This window comes from Lampetra planeri, chromosome 53 (assembly GCF_965212315.1).
Source record: "Lampetra planeri chromosome 53, kcLamPlan1.2.h2, whole genome shotgun sequence".
In the NCBI taxonomy this organism is placed as follows: Eukaryota; Metazoa; Chordata; class Hyperoartia; order Petromyzontiformes; family Petromyzontidae; genus Lampetra; species Lampetra planeri.
In genome coordinates, this window is record NC_136159.1 from 23,755 (window position 1) to 37,441 (window position 13,687).

Below are 13,687 nucleotides of genomic sequence, written 5' to 3' on the forward strand. Positions count from 1 at the left end.
TGTAAAGGAATATTTTTTTCACCCGGGCAATGCCGGGTACTTCCGCTAGTGTAATATATAGCATACTACGGCTAAATACAAAAGATGAATGAACGTTTTGTTGAAAAATAAAGATGTAAAAATTTAGCTAATTTTGGCTAAAACGACATAGTTTAGCATGCTTATTTTTTATGGACGTGAAAATTGCATAGTGAAATTTCTGACTTTTAATTAAACATATGGCATACTAAGGCTGACCCAACTGAATTTGTTGAAAAATAAAGCTGTGGAAATTTGGCTTATTTTGGCTAAAAACGGCATAGGTTAGTATTCCAATTTGAATATTTACTTGAACATTTCATCGTGAAATGTCTGACTTTTAATCTACATATATCATACTAACCCTATCCCTTAAACCCTAACCCCCCTGACCCTAACCCTTAACCGCTAACCCTAAACAAACCCAAACCCAACCCTCTTTTGTATTGACAAATTGTCAACTTTGCACCTTAACGTTTGTTCTGAAATATATTTCGGGAAATGATTGCGGGGGGGGGGGGTTGACAATCACTGTCAGATTACACAAAATAAACGAAATCGATCGTAGGGAAGTATATTTGAAAAAACCTCGCAAAAACTCAATATTCAGAGCACGGACTCGCCTGAATTACATACAGGCTGCCGATAATCACCACGCAGGCCGCAATCTAAACACGTGTTGACGCACGATTTAAAACTTCATCCCTCTTGGGAACGTGTTACAGTCTCCTCCTCGCCTCATTACAATGAAAAACAATGAGAGGATTTTGCACTTAAATAGCTTAAATGTTACACTTAAAAAAGCGACGGTCTACGAATCTAGGCTATTACTAACTCTAAACACAAGACAGGCCTCGTAACTGTGTTTGACAAAAAAATTCCACTGAATGAGCTGGCAACTCACCTTGAGGAGCTGGGAATCCACCTTGACGAGCTGGTAAGCCATATGGTCGAGCTGGTGATCCACCTTGAGGAGCTGCTAAGCCACATGGAGCAGCTGTGATCGGTAGTTGAAGACGAATTCAACGACGCCACAAGAACCACGCGTCCTCCACGCGGTGCCCAGCCGAGATGGCGCCCTGCGTGGGGAATCCCCGCCCCGCCCTCAACTTCCCCCCACGTGACGCCTCGCTCCGCACGCGCCTTCCCATCAATCATCCTCTAGCCGCCTGTCACGACTCTCGTTCACCACCTGGCCTCTACTGCTCGCTGCGCCCTCGTTCATTGCATCGACAGTGCCACTTCCTTAATTATCTCTTCCCCTTTCTAATTTCTCTCAGCACCTGTGTGCTTCATATTAAAAAAATAGTAACTCCATGTAACGTGTATTTTTGTTATTCAATCTCCGACACTTCCATGTATGAAAATGAAAGTATGTTCCAAATACAAATCCACACCGTGAAAGCAATCGCCACCAAACTTGGCTGGTATTTAATTCGTGGTTACGTCTGCCATCTTGGTGGACATGTGCAGTACAGGCCAACACAGTTCGCCAGCAGTTGCCGCTGTCAGGCGTCACCCCGCGCGTTCCCGCAGTTGTGAGTCCTGCTGCTGCTGCGTCCTGGCGTTAGTCCCAAGCGGGTTGGCTGCAATGAAGCCGTGAAGACGCCGCACAGCGCCACTGCTGCTGTCACCGCGCCAGGCGCTGCAGTGGTACCACGTGACCACACGGTGGCGCTACAGCACCATGTTGGTTACGTTGTTTAGAGAGTGTCCATGTTGGTTAGGTTATTTAGCGAGTGTCCATGTTGGTTAGGTCATTTAGCGAGTGTCCATGTTGGTTAGGTCATTTAGCGAGTGTCCATGTTGGTTAGGTTATTTAGCGAGTGTCCATGTTGGTTAGGTCATTTAGCGAGTGTCCATGTTGGTTAGGTTATTTAGCGAGTGTCCATGTTGGTTAGGTCATTTAGCGAGTGTCCATGATGGTTAGGTTATTTAGCGAGTGTCCATGTTGGTTAGTATATTTAGCGAGTGTCCATGTTGGTTAGGTTATTTAGCGAGTGTCCATGATGGTTAGGTTATTTAGCGAGTGTCCATGTTGGTTAAGTTATTTAGCGAGTGTCCATGATGGTTAGGTTATTTAGCGAGTGTCCATGTTGGTTAGGTTATTTAGCGAGTGTCCATGATGGTTAGGTTATTTAGCGAGTGTCCATGATGGTTAGCTTATTTAGCGAGTGTCCATGTTGGTTAAGTTATTTAGCGAGTGTCCATGATGGTTAAGTTATTTAGCGAGTGTCCATGTTGGTTAAGTTATTTAGCGAGTGTCCATGATGGTTAGGTTATTTAGCGAGTGTCCATGTTGGTTAGGTTATTTTGCGAGTGTCCATGATGGTTAGGTTATTTAGCGAGTGTCCATGTTGGTTAGGTTATTTAGCGAGTGTCCATGATGGTTAGGTTATTTAGCGAGTGTCCATGATGGTTAGCTTATTTAGCGAGTGTCCATGTTGGTTAGGTTATTTAGCGAGTGTCCATGATGGTTAGGTTATTTAGCGAGTGTCCATGATGGTTAGCTTATTTAGCGAGTGTCCATGTTGGTTAAGTTATTTAGCGAGTGTCCATGATGGTTAAGTTATTTAGCGAGCAGCGGGACCACAGCACGCGCGCCGCACGCGCGCAGCGGGACCACAGCACGCGCACGCACGCCGCACGCGCGCTGCGGGACCACAGCACGCGCACGCGCGCCGCACGCGCGCAGCGGGACCACAGCACGCGCTCGCGCGCCGCACGCGCGCAGCGGGACCACAGCACGCGCACGCGCGCCGCACGCGCGCAGCGGGACCACAGCACGCGCACGCGCGCCGCACGCGCGCAGCGGGACCACAGCACGCGCACGCGCGCCGCACGCGCGCAGCGGGACCACAGCACGCGCACGCGCGCCGCACGCGCGCAGCGGGACCACAGCACGCGCACGCGCGCCGCACGCGCGCAGCGGGACCACAGCACGCGCACGCGCGCCGCACGCGCGCAGCGGGACCACAGCAAGCGCACGCGCGCCGCACGCGCGCAGCGGGACCACAGCACGTGCACGCGCGCCGCACGCGCGCCGCACGCGCGCAGCGGGACCACAGCACGTGCGCCGCACACGCGCAGCGGGACCACAGCACGCGCGCCGCACGCGCGCAGAGGGACCACAGCACGCGCACGCACGCCGCACGCGCGCAGCGGGACCACAGCACGCGCACGCGCGCCGCACGCGCGCAGCGGGACCACAGCACGCGCACGCGCGCCGCACGTGCGCAGCGGGACCACAGCACGCGCACGTGCGCAGCACGCGCACGCACGCCGCACGCGCGCAGCGGGACACAGCACGCGCACGCCCGCCGCACGCGCGCAGCGGGACCACAGCACGCGCACGCGCGCCGCACGCGCGCTGCGGGACCACAGCACGCGCACGCGCGCCGCACGCGCGCTGCGGGACAACAGCACGCGCACGCGCGCCGCACGCGCGCAGCGGGACAACAGCACGCGCACGCGCGCTGCACGAGCGCAGCGGGACCACAGCACGCGCACGCGCGCCGCACTCGCGCAGCGGGACCACAGCACGCGCGCCGCACGCGCGCAGCGGGACCACAGCACGTGCATGCACGCCGCACGCGCGCAGCGGGACCACAGCACGCGCGCCGCACGCGCGCAGCGGGACCACAGCACGCGCACGCACGCCGCACGCGCGCTGCGGGACCACAGCACGCGCACGCGCGCCGCACGCGCGCAGCGGGACCACAGCACGCGCACGCGCGCCGCACGCGCGCAGCGGGACCACAGCACGCGCACGCGCGCCGCACGCGCGCAGCGGGACCACAGCACGCGCACGCGCGCTGCACGAGCGCAGCGGGACCACAGCACGCGCACGCGCGCCGCACTCGCGCAGCGGGACCACAGCACGCGCGCCGCACGTGCGCAGCGGGACCACAGCACGTGCATGCACGCCGCACGCGCGCAGCGGGACCACAGCACGCGCGCCGCACGCGCGCAGCGGGACTACAGCACGCGCACGCACGCCGCACGCGCGCAGCGGGACCACAGCACGCGCACGCGCGCCGCACGCGCGCAGCGGGACCACAGCACGCGCACGCGCGCCGCACGCGCGCAGCGGGACCACAGCACGCGCACGCGCGCCGCACGCGCGCAGCGGGACCACAGCACGCGCACGCGCGCCGCACGCGCGCAGCGGGACCACAGCACGCGCACGCGCGCCGCACGCGCGCAGCGGGACCACAGCAAGCGCACGCGCGCCGTACGCGCGCAGCGGGACCACAGCACGCGCACGCGCGCCGCACGCGCGCAGCGGGACCACAGCACGCGCACGCGCGCCGCACGCGCGCAGCGGGACCACAGCACGCGCACACGCGCCGCACGAGCGCAGCGGGACCACAGCACGCGCACGCGCGCCGCACTCGCGCAGCGGGACCACAGCACGCGCGCCGCACGCGCGCAGCGGGACCACAGCACGTGCATGCACGCCGCACGTGCGCAGCGGGACCACAGCACGCGCGCCGCACGCGCGCAGCGGGACCACAGCACGCGCACGCACGCCGCACGCGCGCTGCGGGACCACAGCACGCGCACGCGCGCCGCACGCGCGCAGCGGGACCACAGCACGCGCACGCGCGCCGCACGCGCGCAGCGGGACCACAGCACGCGCACGCGCGCCGCACGCACGCAGCGGGACCACAGCAAGCGCACGCGCGCCGCACGCGCGCAGCGGGACCACAGCACGCGCACGCGCGCCGCACACGCGCAGCGGGACCACAGCACGCGCGCCGCACGCGCGCAGCGGGACCACAGCACGCGCACGCGCGCCGCACGCGCGCAGCGGGACCACAGCAAGCGCACGCGCGCCACACGCGCGCAGCGGGACCACAGCACGCGCACGCGCGCCGCACGCGCGCAGCGGGACCACAGCACGCGCAGGTGCGCAGCACGCGCACGCGCGCCGCACGCGAGCAGCGGGACACAGCACGCGCACGCGCGCCGCACGCGCGCAGCGGGACCACAGCACGCGCACGCGCGCCGCACGCGCGCTGCGGGACCACAGCACGCGCACGCGCGCCGCACGCGCGCTGCGGGACAACAGCACGCGCACGCGCGCCGCACGCGCGCAGCGGGACAACAGCACGCGCACGCGCGCCGCACGAGCGCAGCGGGACCACAGCACGCGCACGCGCGCCGCACTCGCGCAGCGGGACCACAGCACGCGCGCCGCACGCGCGCAGCGGGACCACAGCACGTGCATGCGCGCCGCACGCGCGCAGCGGGACCACAGCATGCGCACGCGCGCCGCACGCGCACAGCGGGACCACAGCACGCGTACGCGCGCCGCACGCGCGCTGCGGGACCACAGCATGCGCACGCGCGCCACACGCGCGCAGCGGGACCACAGCACGCGCGCCGCACGCGCGCTGCGGGACCACAGCACGCGCACGCGCGCCGCACGCGCGCTGCGGGACCACAGCACGCGCACGCGCGCCGCACGCGCGCAGCGGGACCACAGCACGCGCACGCGCGCCGCACGCGCGCAGCGGGACCACAGCACGCGCACGCGCACCGCACGCGCACGCACGCCGCACCCGCGCAGCGGGACCACAGCACGCGCACGCGCGCCGCACGCGCGCTGCGGGACCACAGCACGCGCACGCGCGCTGCGGGACCACAGCACGCGCACGCGTGCCGCACGCGCGCAGCGGGACCACAGCACGCGCACGCGCGCCGCACGCGCGCCGCACGCGCGCAGCGGGACCACAGCACGCGCACGCGCGCCGCACGCGCGCAGCGGGACCACAGCACGCGCGCCGCACGCGCGCAGAGGGACCACAGCACGCGCACGCGCGCCGCACGCGCGCAGCGGGACCACAGCACGCGCACGCGCGCCGCACACGCGCAGCGGGACCACAGCACACGCGCCGCACGCGCGCAGCGGGACCACAGCACGCGCACGCGCGCCGCACGCGCGCCGCACGCGCGCAGCCGGACCACAGCACGCGCACGCGCGCCGCACGCGCGCAGCGGGACCACAGCACGCGCGCCGCACGCGTGCAGCGGGACCACAGCACGCGCACGCGCGCAGCGGGACCACAGCACGCGCGCCGCACGCGCGCGCACAGCGGGACCACAGCACGCGCACGTGCGCCGCACACGCGCAGCGGGACCACAGCACGCGCGCCGCACGCGCGCAGCGGGCCCACAGCACGCGCACGCGCGCCGCACGCGCGCCGCACACGCGCAGCGGGACCACAGCACGCGCGCCGCACGCGCGCAGCGGGACCACAGCACGCGCACGCGCGCCGCACGCGCGCAGCGGGACCACAGCACGCGCACGCGCGCCGCACGCGCGCTGCGGGACCACAGCACGCGCACGTGCGCCGCACGCGCGCTGCGGGACAACAGCACGCGCACGCGCGCCGCACGCGCGCAGCGGGACAACAGCACGCGCACGCGCGCTGCACGAGCGCAGCGGGACCACAGCACGCGCGCCGCACGCGCGCAGCGGGACCACAGCACGTGCATGCGCGCCGTACGCGCGCAGCGGGACCACAGCACGCGCGCCGCACGCGCGCAGCGGGACCACAGCATGCGCACGCGCGCCGCACGCGCGCTGCGGGATCACAGCACGCGCACGCGCGCAGCGGGACCACAGCGCGCGCACGCGCGCCGCACGCGCGCAGCGGGACCACAGCGCGCGCACGCGCGCCGCACGCGCGCAGCGGGACCACAGCACGCGCACGCGCGCCGCACGCGCGCAGCGGGACCACAGCGCGCGCACGCGCGCCGCACGCGAGCAGCGGGACCACAGCACGCGCACGCGCGCCGCACGCGCGCAGCGGGACCACAGCACGCGCACGCGTGCCGCACGCGCGCAGCGGGACCACAGCAAGCGCACGCGCGCCGCACGCGCGCAGCGGGACCACAGCACGCGCACGCGCGCCGCACGCGCGCAGCAGGACCACAGCACGCGCGCCGCACGCGCGCAGCGGGACCACAGCACGCGCACGCGCGCCGCACGCGCGCAGCGGGACCACAGCACGCGCACGTGCGCAGCACGCGCACGCGCGCCGCACGCGCGCAGCGGGACACAGCACGCGCACGCGCGCCGCACGCGCGCAGCGGGACCACAGCACGCGCACGCGCGCCGCACGCGCGCTGCGGGACCACAGCACGCGCACGCGCGCCGCACGCGCGCTGCGGGACAACAGCACGCGCACGCGCGCCGCACGCGCGCAGCGGGACAACAGCACGCGCACGCGCGCCGCACGAGCGCAGCGGGACCACAGCACGCGCACGCGCGCCGCACTCGCGCAGCGGGACCACAGCACGCGCGCCGCACGCGCGCAGCGGGACCACAGCACGTGCATGCGCGCCGCACGCGCGCAGCGGGACCACAGCATGCGCACGCGCGCCGCACGCGCGCAGCGGGACCACAGCACGCGTACACGCGCCGCACGCGCGCTGCGGGACCACAGCACGCGCACGTGCGCCACACGCGCGCAGTGGGACCACAGCACGCGCGCCGCACGCGCGCTGCGTGACCACAGCACGCGCACGCTCGCCGCACGCGCGCTGCGGGACCACAGCACGCGCACGCGCGCCGCACGCGCGCTGCGGGACCACAGCACGCGCGCCGCACGCGCGCAGCGGGATCACAGCACGCGCACGCGCGCAGTGGGACCACAGCACGCGCACGCGCGCCGCACGCGCGCTGCGGGACCACAGCACGCGCACACGCGCTGCGGGACCACAGCACGCGCACGCGTGCCGCACGCGCGCAGCGGGACCACAGCACGCGCACGCGCGCCGCACGCGCGCCGCACGCGCGCAGCGGGACCACAGCACGCGCACGCGCACCGCACGCGCGCAGCGGGACCACAGCACGCGCGCCGCACGCGCGCAGCGGGACCACAGCACGCGCACGCGCGCCGCACGTGCGCAGCGGGACCACAGCACGCGCACGCGCGCCGCACGCGCGCAGCGGGACAACAGCACGCGCACGCGCGCCGCACGAGCGCAGCGGGACCACAGCACGCGCACGCGCGCCGCACTCGCGCAGCGGGACCACAGCACTCGCGCCGCACGCGCGCAGCGGGACCACAGCACGTGCACTCGCGCCGCACGCGTGCTGCGGGACCACAGCACGCGCACGCGCGCCACACGCGCGCAGCGGGACCACAGCACGCGCGCCGCACGCGCGCTGCGTGACCACAGCACGCGCACGCGCGCCGCACGCGCGCTGCGGGACCACAGCACGCGCACGCGCGCCGCACGCGCGCAGCGGGACCACAGCACGCGCACGCGCGCCGCACGCGCGCAGCGGGACCACAGCACGCGCACGCGCGCCGCACGCGCGCTGCGGGACCACAGCACGCGCACGCGCGCCGCACGCGCGCAGCGGGACCACAGCACGCGCACGCGCGCCGCACGCGCGCAGCGGGACCACAGCACGCGCACGCGCGCCGCACGCCCGCAGCGGGACCACAGCACGCGCATGCGCGCCGCACGCGCGCAGCGGGACCACAGCACGCGCACGCGCGCCGTACGCACGCAGCGGGACCACAGCACGCGCACGCGCGCCGCACGCGCGCAGGGGGACCACAGCACGCGCACGCGCGCCGCACGCGCGCAGCGGGACCACAGCATGCGCACGCGCGCCGCACGCGCGCAGCGGGACCACAGCACGCGCACGCGCGCCGCACGCGCGCAGCAGGACCACAGCACGCGCACGCGCGCCGCACGCGCGCAGCGGGACCACAGCACGCGCACGCGCGCCGCACGCGCGCTGCGGGACCATTTTCCCAAATTGTGATCTAATATTTGATTAACGTGATCTTAGAGGAGAGTCTTTAAAGATGCACTAAAGTCTTCTGAGATTGGTGGGATAGGCTTTTGACTTAATATAGAGTACTTTTACTGTCCTGTAGCAAACTACAGGGTGGTCCAGATGTCGTGTGACCCCCTTGTAATTCCCCAAAACTTAATGTGTTAAGTAATGTTTGTTTAAAACTGAAATTAATATGCGCAGGAAAAAATGTTAGGGGTCAATTAATTGCGGGTCACAAGACATTTGGATCACCATGTCCAGCAGTGTTCTTAATTGTAACGCCCGCGGGCCACTGGCGACCCCTGATGGTCTTTAGTGCGGCCCGTGACGTGCTGCCTCACACAAACGTGAAAACACCCCAACATCGTGCCGTCAAACCCGATGGTTTCAAATGTACGGCGGCTATCAATAGTGATGCCTTATCGGCGAAAGTGGACCCCCTCTAAAATGTTGTGAAGAACAATGCCGTGCGGTATTTACGCTGGTGGTCTGTCCAAAATGGGATTGGCGGATGGGAGCAATTGCAGTTGCAATATAGAGGCGTTAGATGTCGTATGTCTACAAGCTGTGTGTTCCCATACTGTGGTGAGGCATTTACTCGCATCCCGTGAGCCGTGTACTCACCCGAAGCCCACCAGACATGCGCCACCCCACCACCTCTCCACCAAGTTCCACCCCTCCCCCCACTCTCCACTTACAACGCCCCTCAATCCCACTCACTCCTCTACATCTCTCCCCCACAAGCGCTAAGCTGGTAAGCAGGCAAAACTACTCGACCTCGAAGGCGGCCGGAGGAAAGATTTCCCTCCCACAAGGCACGCGCATCGAGTCTGCAGGGCACGGGCGAAGGAGCAGCACCACCGACCATGCTGCGGGCCCTTTGCAAGCGCCGCGGAGTCTGCTCACTGTGCCCTGCGGGGGTCACCGGCTGCTGCACCATCTTCGTCATCGTCATTCCTGGGCCTCTCGAGGTGGCTCAGACGAGCAGCACGAAGAGTGGCAGGGCGAGTGGACAATATACCACAGCGGTCATTTCAATTTGAGTTCACGCGAGATCATCATCTCGCGTATTGTTTTTTTGTTTAAGTGGGCAACTAATCATTGTTATAACATTAGTGTAGTTTTTTTTAATGTGGTTGGTACATTTTTAAGAGACGCAATCAATTCTAATTAAGGGGAAAGGCTCATATGACACGGTATAAAAGGGAAGGCAAGCAAGAGCAACAAAGAACGTCGAACTCTCGAGGTCTGTGAGCCGGTCTTGACGTGCCGCCCAAGTTCTTCGGAGAGTTGCTGTCCACGCGGTGTTTTGTGTTTTAACGCGCCGAGCGTGAGATCGCCGACGTGAGCATGCCGGCACCCGCACGCCTTTGCTGCCTCCTTGCCTCTCTATGCGCCTGCTGCCTCGTGGCCTCTTCTCCCAACTCGGACAACGACGCTGCCCTCCAGGACATCAACATGGGCATCATCTTACCCAACTCCAACGACGCCTACGACTTCGCGTGGCCGTGGACCGGTCCTGCCATAGATCTGGCCATGGAGAGAATCAACCAAGATGTCCACCTCTTACCCGGCTACCGGCTGAGGTATGACCGGGGCAACTCCGAGGACCCGGTGAGCGGCCTCTGTTCGGTGTCCGTGGCTCAGCTGACCGCGGTGGACTTCAAGCTGAGCTCCAAGCCGCCAGACGCGTTCGTGGGACCCGGTTGTGTCTACACGTCGGCACCCGTGGCTCGCTTCAGCACGCACTGGAAGATGCCCATGATCACAGGAGGAGCGCCAGCGATGGGCTTTCAGAAGGACCAGGAGTACGCGCTGGTCACCCGCACGGGACCTTCTTACAACAAGCTGGGGGAGTTCGCGATGCACATGCACAGGCACTTCAACTGGACGCACCGCGCCGTGTTGATTTACGAAGACGAGAATGTGGACGACCGGACCAACTACTTCATCACCGAGGGCATCTACACGGTGCTCAAAGATCACCTACCGTTCTTGGAACACGAGGTCTTCACCGACCGCATCCTGCTTGACGAGGACATCGAGAACATCATCGGGTTCATCAAGAACGCTGGCCGCGGTGAGGTCTCCCCCTATGTTTGCTTGGTCGCTCTGCTTCGCCGCGGTCGTGTAACGCCCTGCACTACAAAACGTGGCCACCCAAGTTCGATTCCCGCTTACAACTAAATGCCAGTGACGAGTATCTGTACCGGTCCCTGGACCTCCCCTAGGCGAGTATCTGGTTGCGGCGTGTAAAAAAACCTCGCCACTGGGAAACAAAAACGGTTGTGCGTGGTGCTGGCCACCCCCCACCCCCTTGTGTACTATGCCGGCCTTCATTAGTGCTACTCGATAACAGCACTTGCCCCAAATGTCTGTTAAGGCTACACGGGGAAAGTCTTTATCTTGTCTTTGTGTACTCCGCCGTCGTGATCGCGGGTGTCGCCCGCCGTGCTGAGAACTCGTGTTCGACGTGCCAGCCCAATTCTTTCCCAACACGTTTTAGTTTTTGCTTCATTTGCTTTGTCATCGTCCACTTTGTTTATATCCATGAGCCGAGCAGGTGGTGGTTTAACACGCAGCTTGTTAATACAACACTGTAAACGCAGCGAGGGTTGGTGGTTCACACAAGGATTGTGAAACTTCCTTCCCCCCTGAGCGTCGACGGGTTTGCCATAACCCTGGCTTCGCAGGACAGCAAGTGGACGAATCTCCCGTCTTGTTTCCGTGTGTACCAGGGATTCGGTGTTGCCCACTTTGCATGCGGAGGGTTTTCTCCGTTTGCTCCGGGTTTCCTCCCACCTGTATATAAACAACTTCAAAAATTGTCTGAAAACATCTTAAATTAAACACCTCAATGTAAATAGCAGGACCCTCCTGAAAACTAGTCATTGGACTTTTCTGGATAAATATTAATGTGACGTGCCATGTATCGTTACGTGTGACGTGGATGAGAGCACGTTGGATGGCGTGATTTTGGAAAACTCAACTGAATGAAAAGCGATGTATAAATCGATGTACCAAAACAAGAACGTGTTTTATCAGTGTATATTATTAACCTGGAATGACATGGATCTATTCAGAAATATTTTCTTCGTCAGGCACATCAGCATGCCTCTGTTTCATGATCGAATTATATTTCTAGTGGATATACAGAACGCAGTTTTTACAATTTTATAGATTTTTTTTACTTTATTTCAAGATAAATATTTGTTGTAACTCACAAGTGACTGGTATGGGGCTATCCATTTAGTACGTATGCATGGAGCGGGGAGGGGGGGTTAACCCAAATGCGTACGCTTGCGTATGGGGGGGGGGTCTACTGACAATGTACGCATAGGAAACCGGGGGGGGGTGAAGCCTCGATAATAATTTGTCTACATTGGCCTTTAAATGAGTTAGATGGTCCGGCGGTGGCTTATCTGTTAGCTTAAACACGTTAATATTATTAATCCTTCATCGTTTCTGCGTGGATTAAATATCGGCCGTTCTATAGGATTCGGAGGGGGGGGGGTCAAGCGTACGTACGCAGGTGGGGGGGGGGGGTAAAAAGTACGCGTGCGTACAGGGAGGAGGGGGTCAAGTTTTGACAGATGTTTGTGTACCTACTAAATGGATGGCCCCGATATGGGCTTCACCCGCGCTCCATCGGCTCTAGCGTCACACTCCACGGGAGGCAATTGACTTCGTTCTCGTGTGGATTTCACACGAGACGATGAGCTAAGTAGAACTTAGAAGATGAACCTTGCTCTCCGAGTGCAACTGATTAATAACCTCTGTGCCGGCCGTAATTTTAGGGGCCCTAAAAAAATATTAGTTTTCAGATATTTTTTTTTATTATGGACATAGGCTATACTCTTTTCCTTCAATATTTCAGCTTTCGCTTTCATCTAGAATGCATGATTTGGTGATGCTGCTGGTGCGTTGGCAGAGGTGCACAATTAATAAAAATAACTCAACACATTCGTCAATAACAGTGTGACAATATACTGTATGTAATGGGCGATGTTTTGGGCAATGACCTTTCCTCATATGAATAAATGTATCTGCTATGAAGAAGGGCCATTACCCGAAACGTCGCTTATTATACTGTACAGTACATATTTTACGTTTAAGTACACGCAACGTTATTGGCGGATGTGTTGTTTGCATTCCTTCTAGAACATCAGAAATGACGTAGCCCAGTCACTGTTGTATATAATCAGTATATAAGTGAGTCTTTAGTGACGTGGTGCTGGTATTCCAATGCATGTTTATCTTTAGCAAACTAGCAGTTGAGTTTACAAGTGATGCATTTGCCATGGCATTTAGGTTTTACGCCCCTCCTAACGCTGATTATTTTATCTTTACACTTGCGATCAATTGGATATTTAGATATTTTGAAGGTTTAGTATTCATCTTAAATAGGTATCTTAAAAAATATAATAATCCCATTATCACATCACAATAACATGGGGTGAATCAGCTGCAATGTGAGACTGTTTAGCCAAGTGAGTTATTCTATATGGACTAATCATATCATTTTAAAAGGCTAATAGAGAACAGATTCAAAAGAGGCGCAGAGAAAACAGTCACGAGAATCAATACGAACGATGCAGTAAAAAGGAGAGGAAAAAGAATCGGTTTGTCAATGGAATTGCGGCTGTTAGTCGCAATAGCAGCGACACTGAATGGGGATGTCCAACACGTATAGCTCCACACTGCCCCCTCTACAGCGCGCGAGTTGTTTTCTTAGTACGGGAGAACTCATCTTATCATTCACAAAACACTCCTATAATCCACGGATGTATTTCAGCCTATTATCCGCGATTTTAGCCATGCGTGGCAAAAAGCTTCTTCCTAATACTCGCGATTTTTCTC

The 13,687-nt window shown here is 61.9% G+C and overlaps 1 protein-coding gene across 1 annotated transcript in view; it reads left to right on the forward strand.

The window, feature by feature from the left end:
* Positions 1 to 9,520: 9,520 nt before the first annotated feature.
* Positions 9,521 to 13,687, forward strand: part of LOC144734908 (atrial natriuretic peptide receptor 1-like) — a 92,490-nt gene continuing 88,323 nt past the window's right edge. Inside the window, exon 1 of the mRNA XM_078617349.1 lies at positions 9,521 to 10,907. Within this exon, the coding sequence (XP_078473475.1) occupies positions 10,178 to 10,907 (730 nt within the window). The 5' untranslated portion in view covers positions 9,521 to 10,177. The remainder of the gene's footprint in view (positions 10,908 to 13,687) is intronic.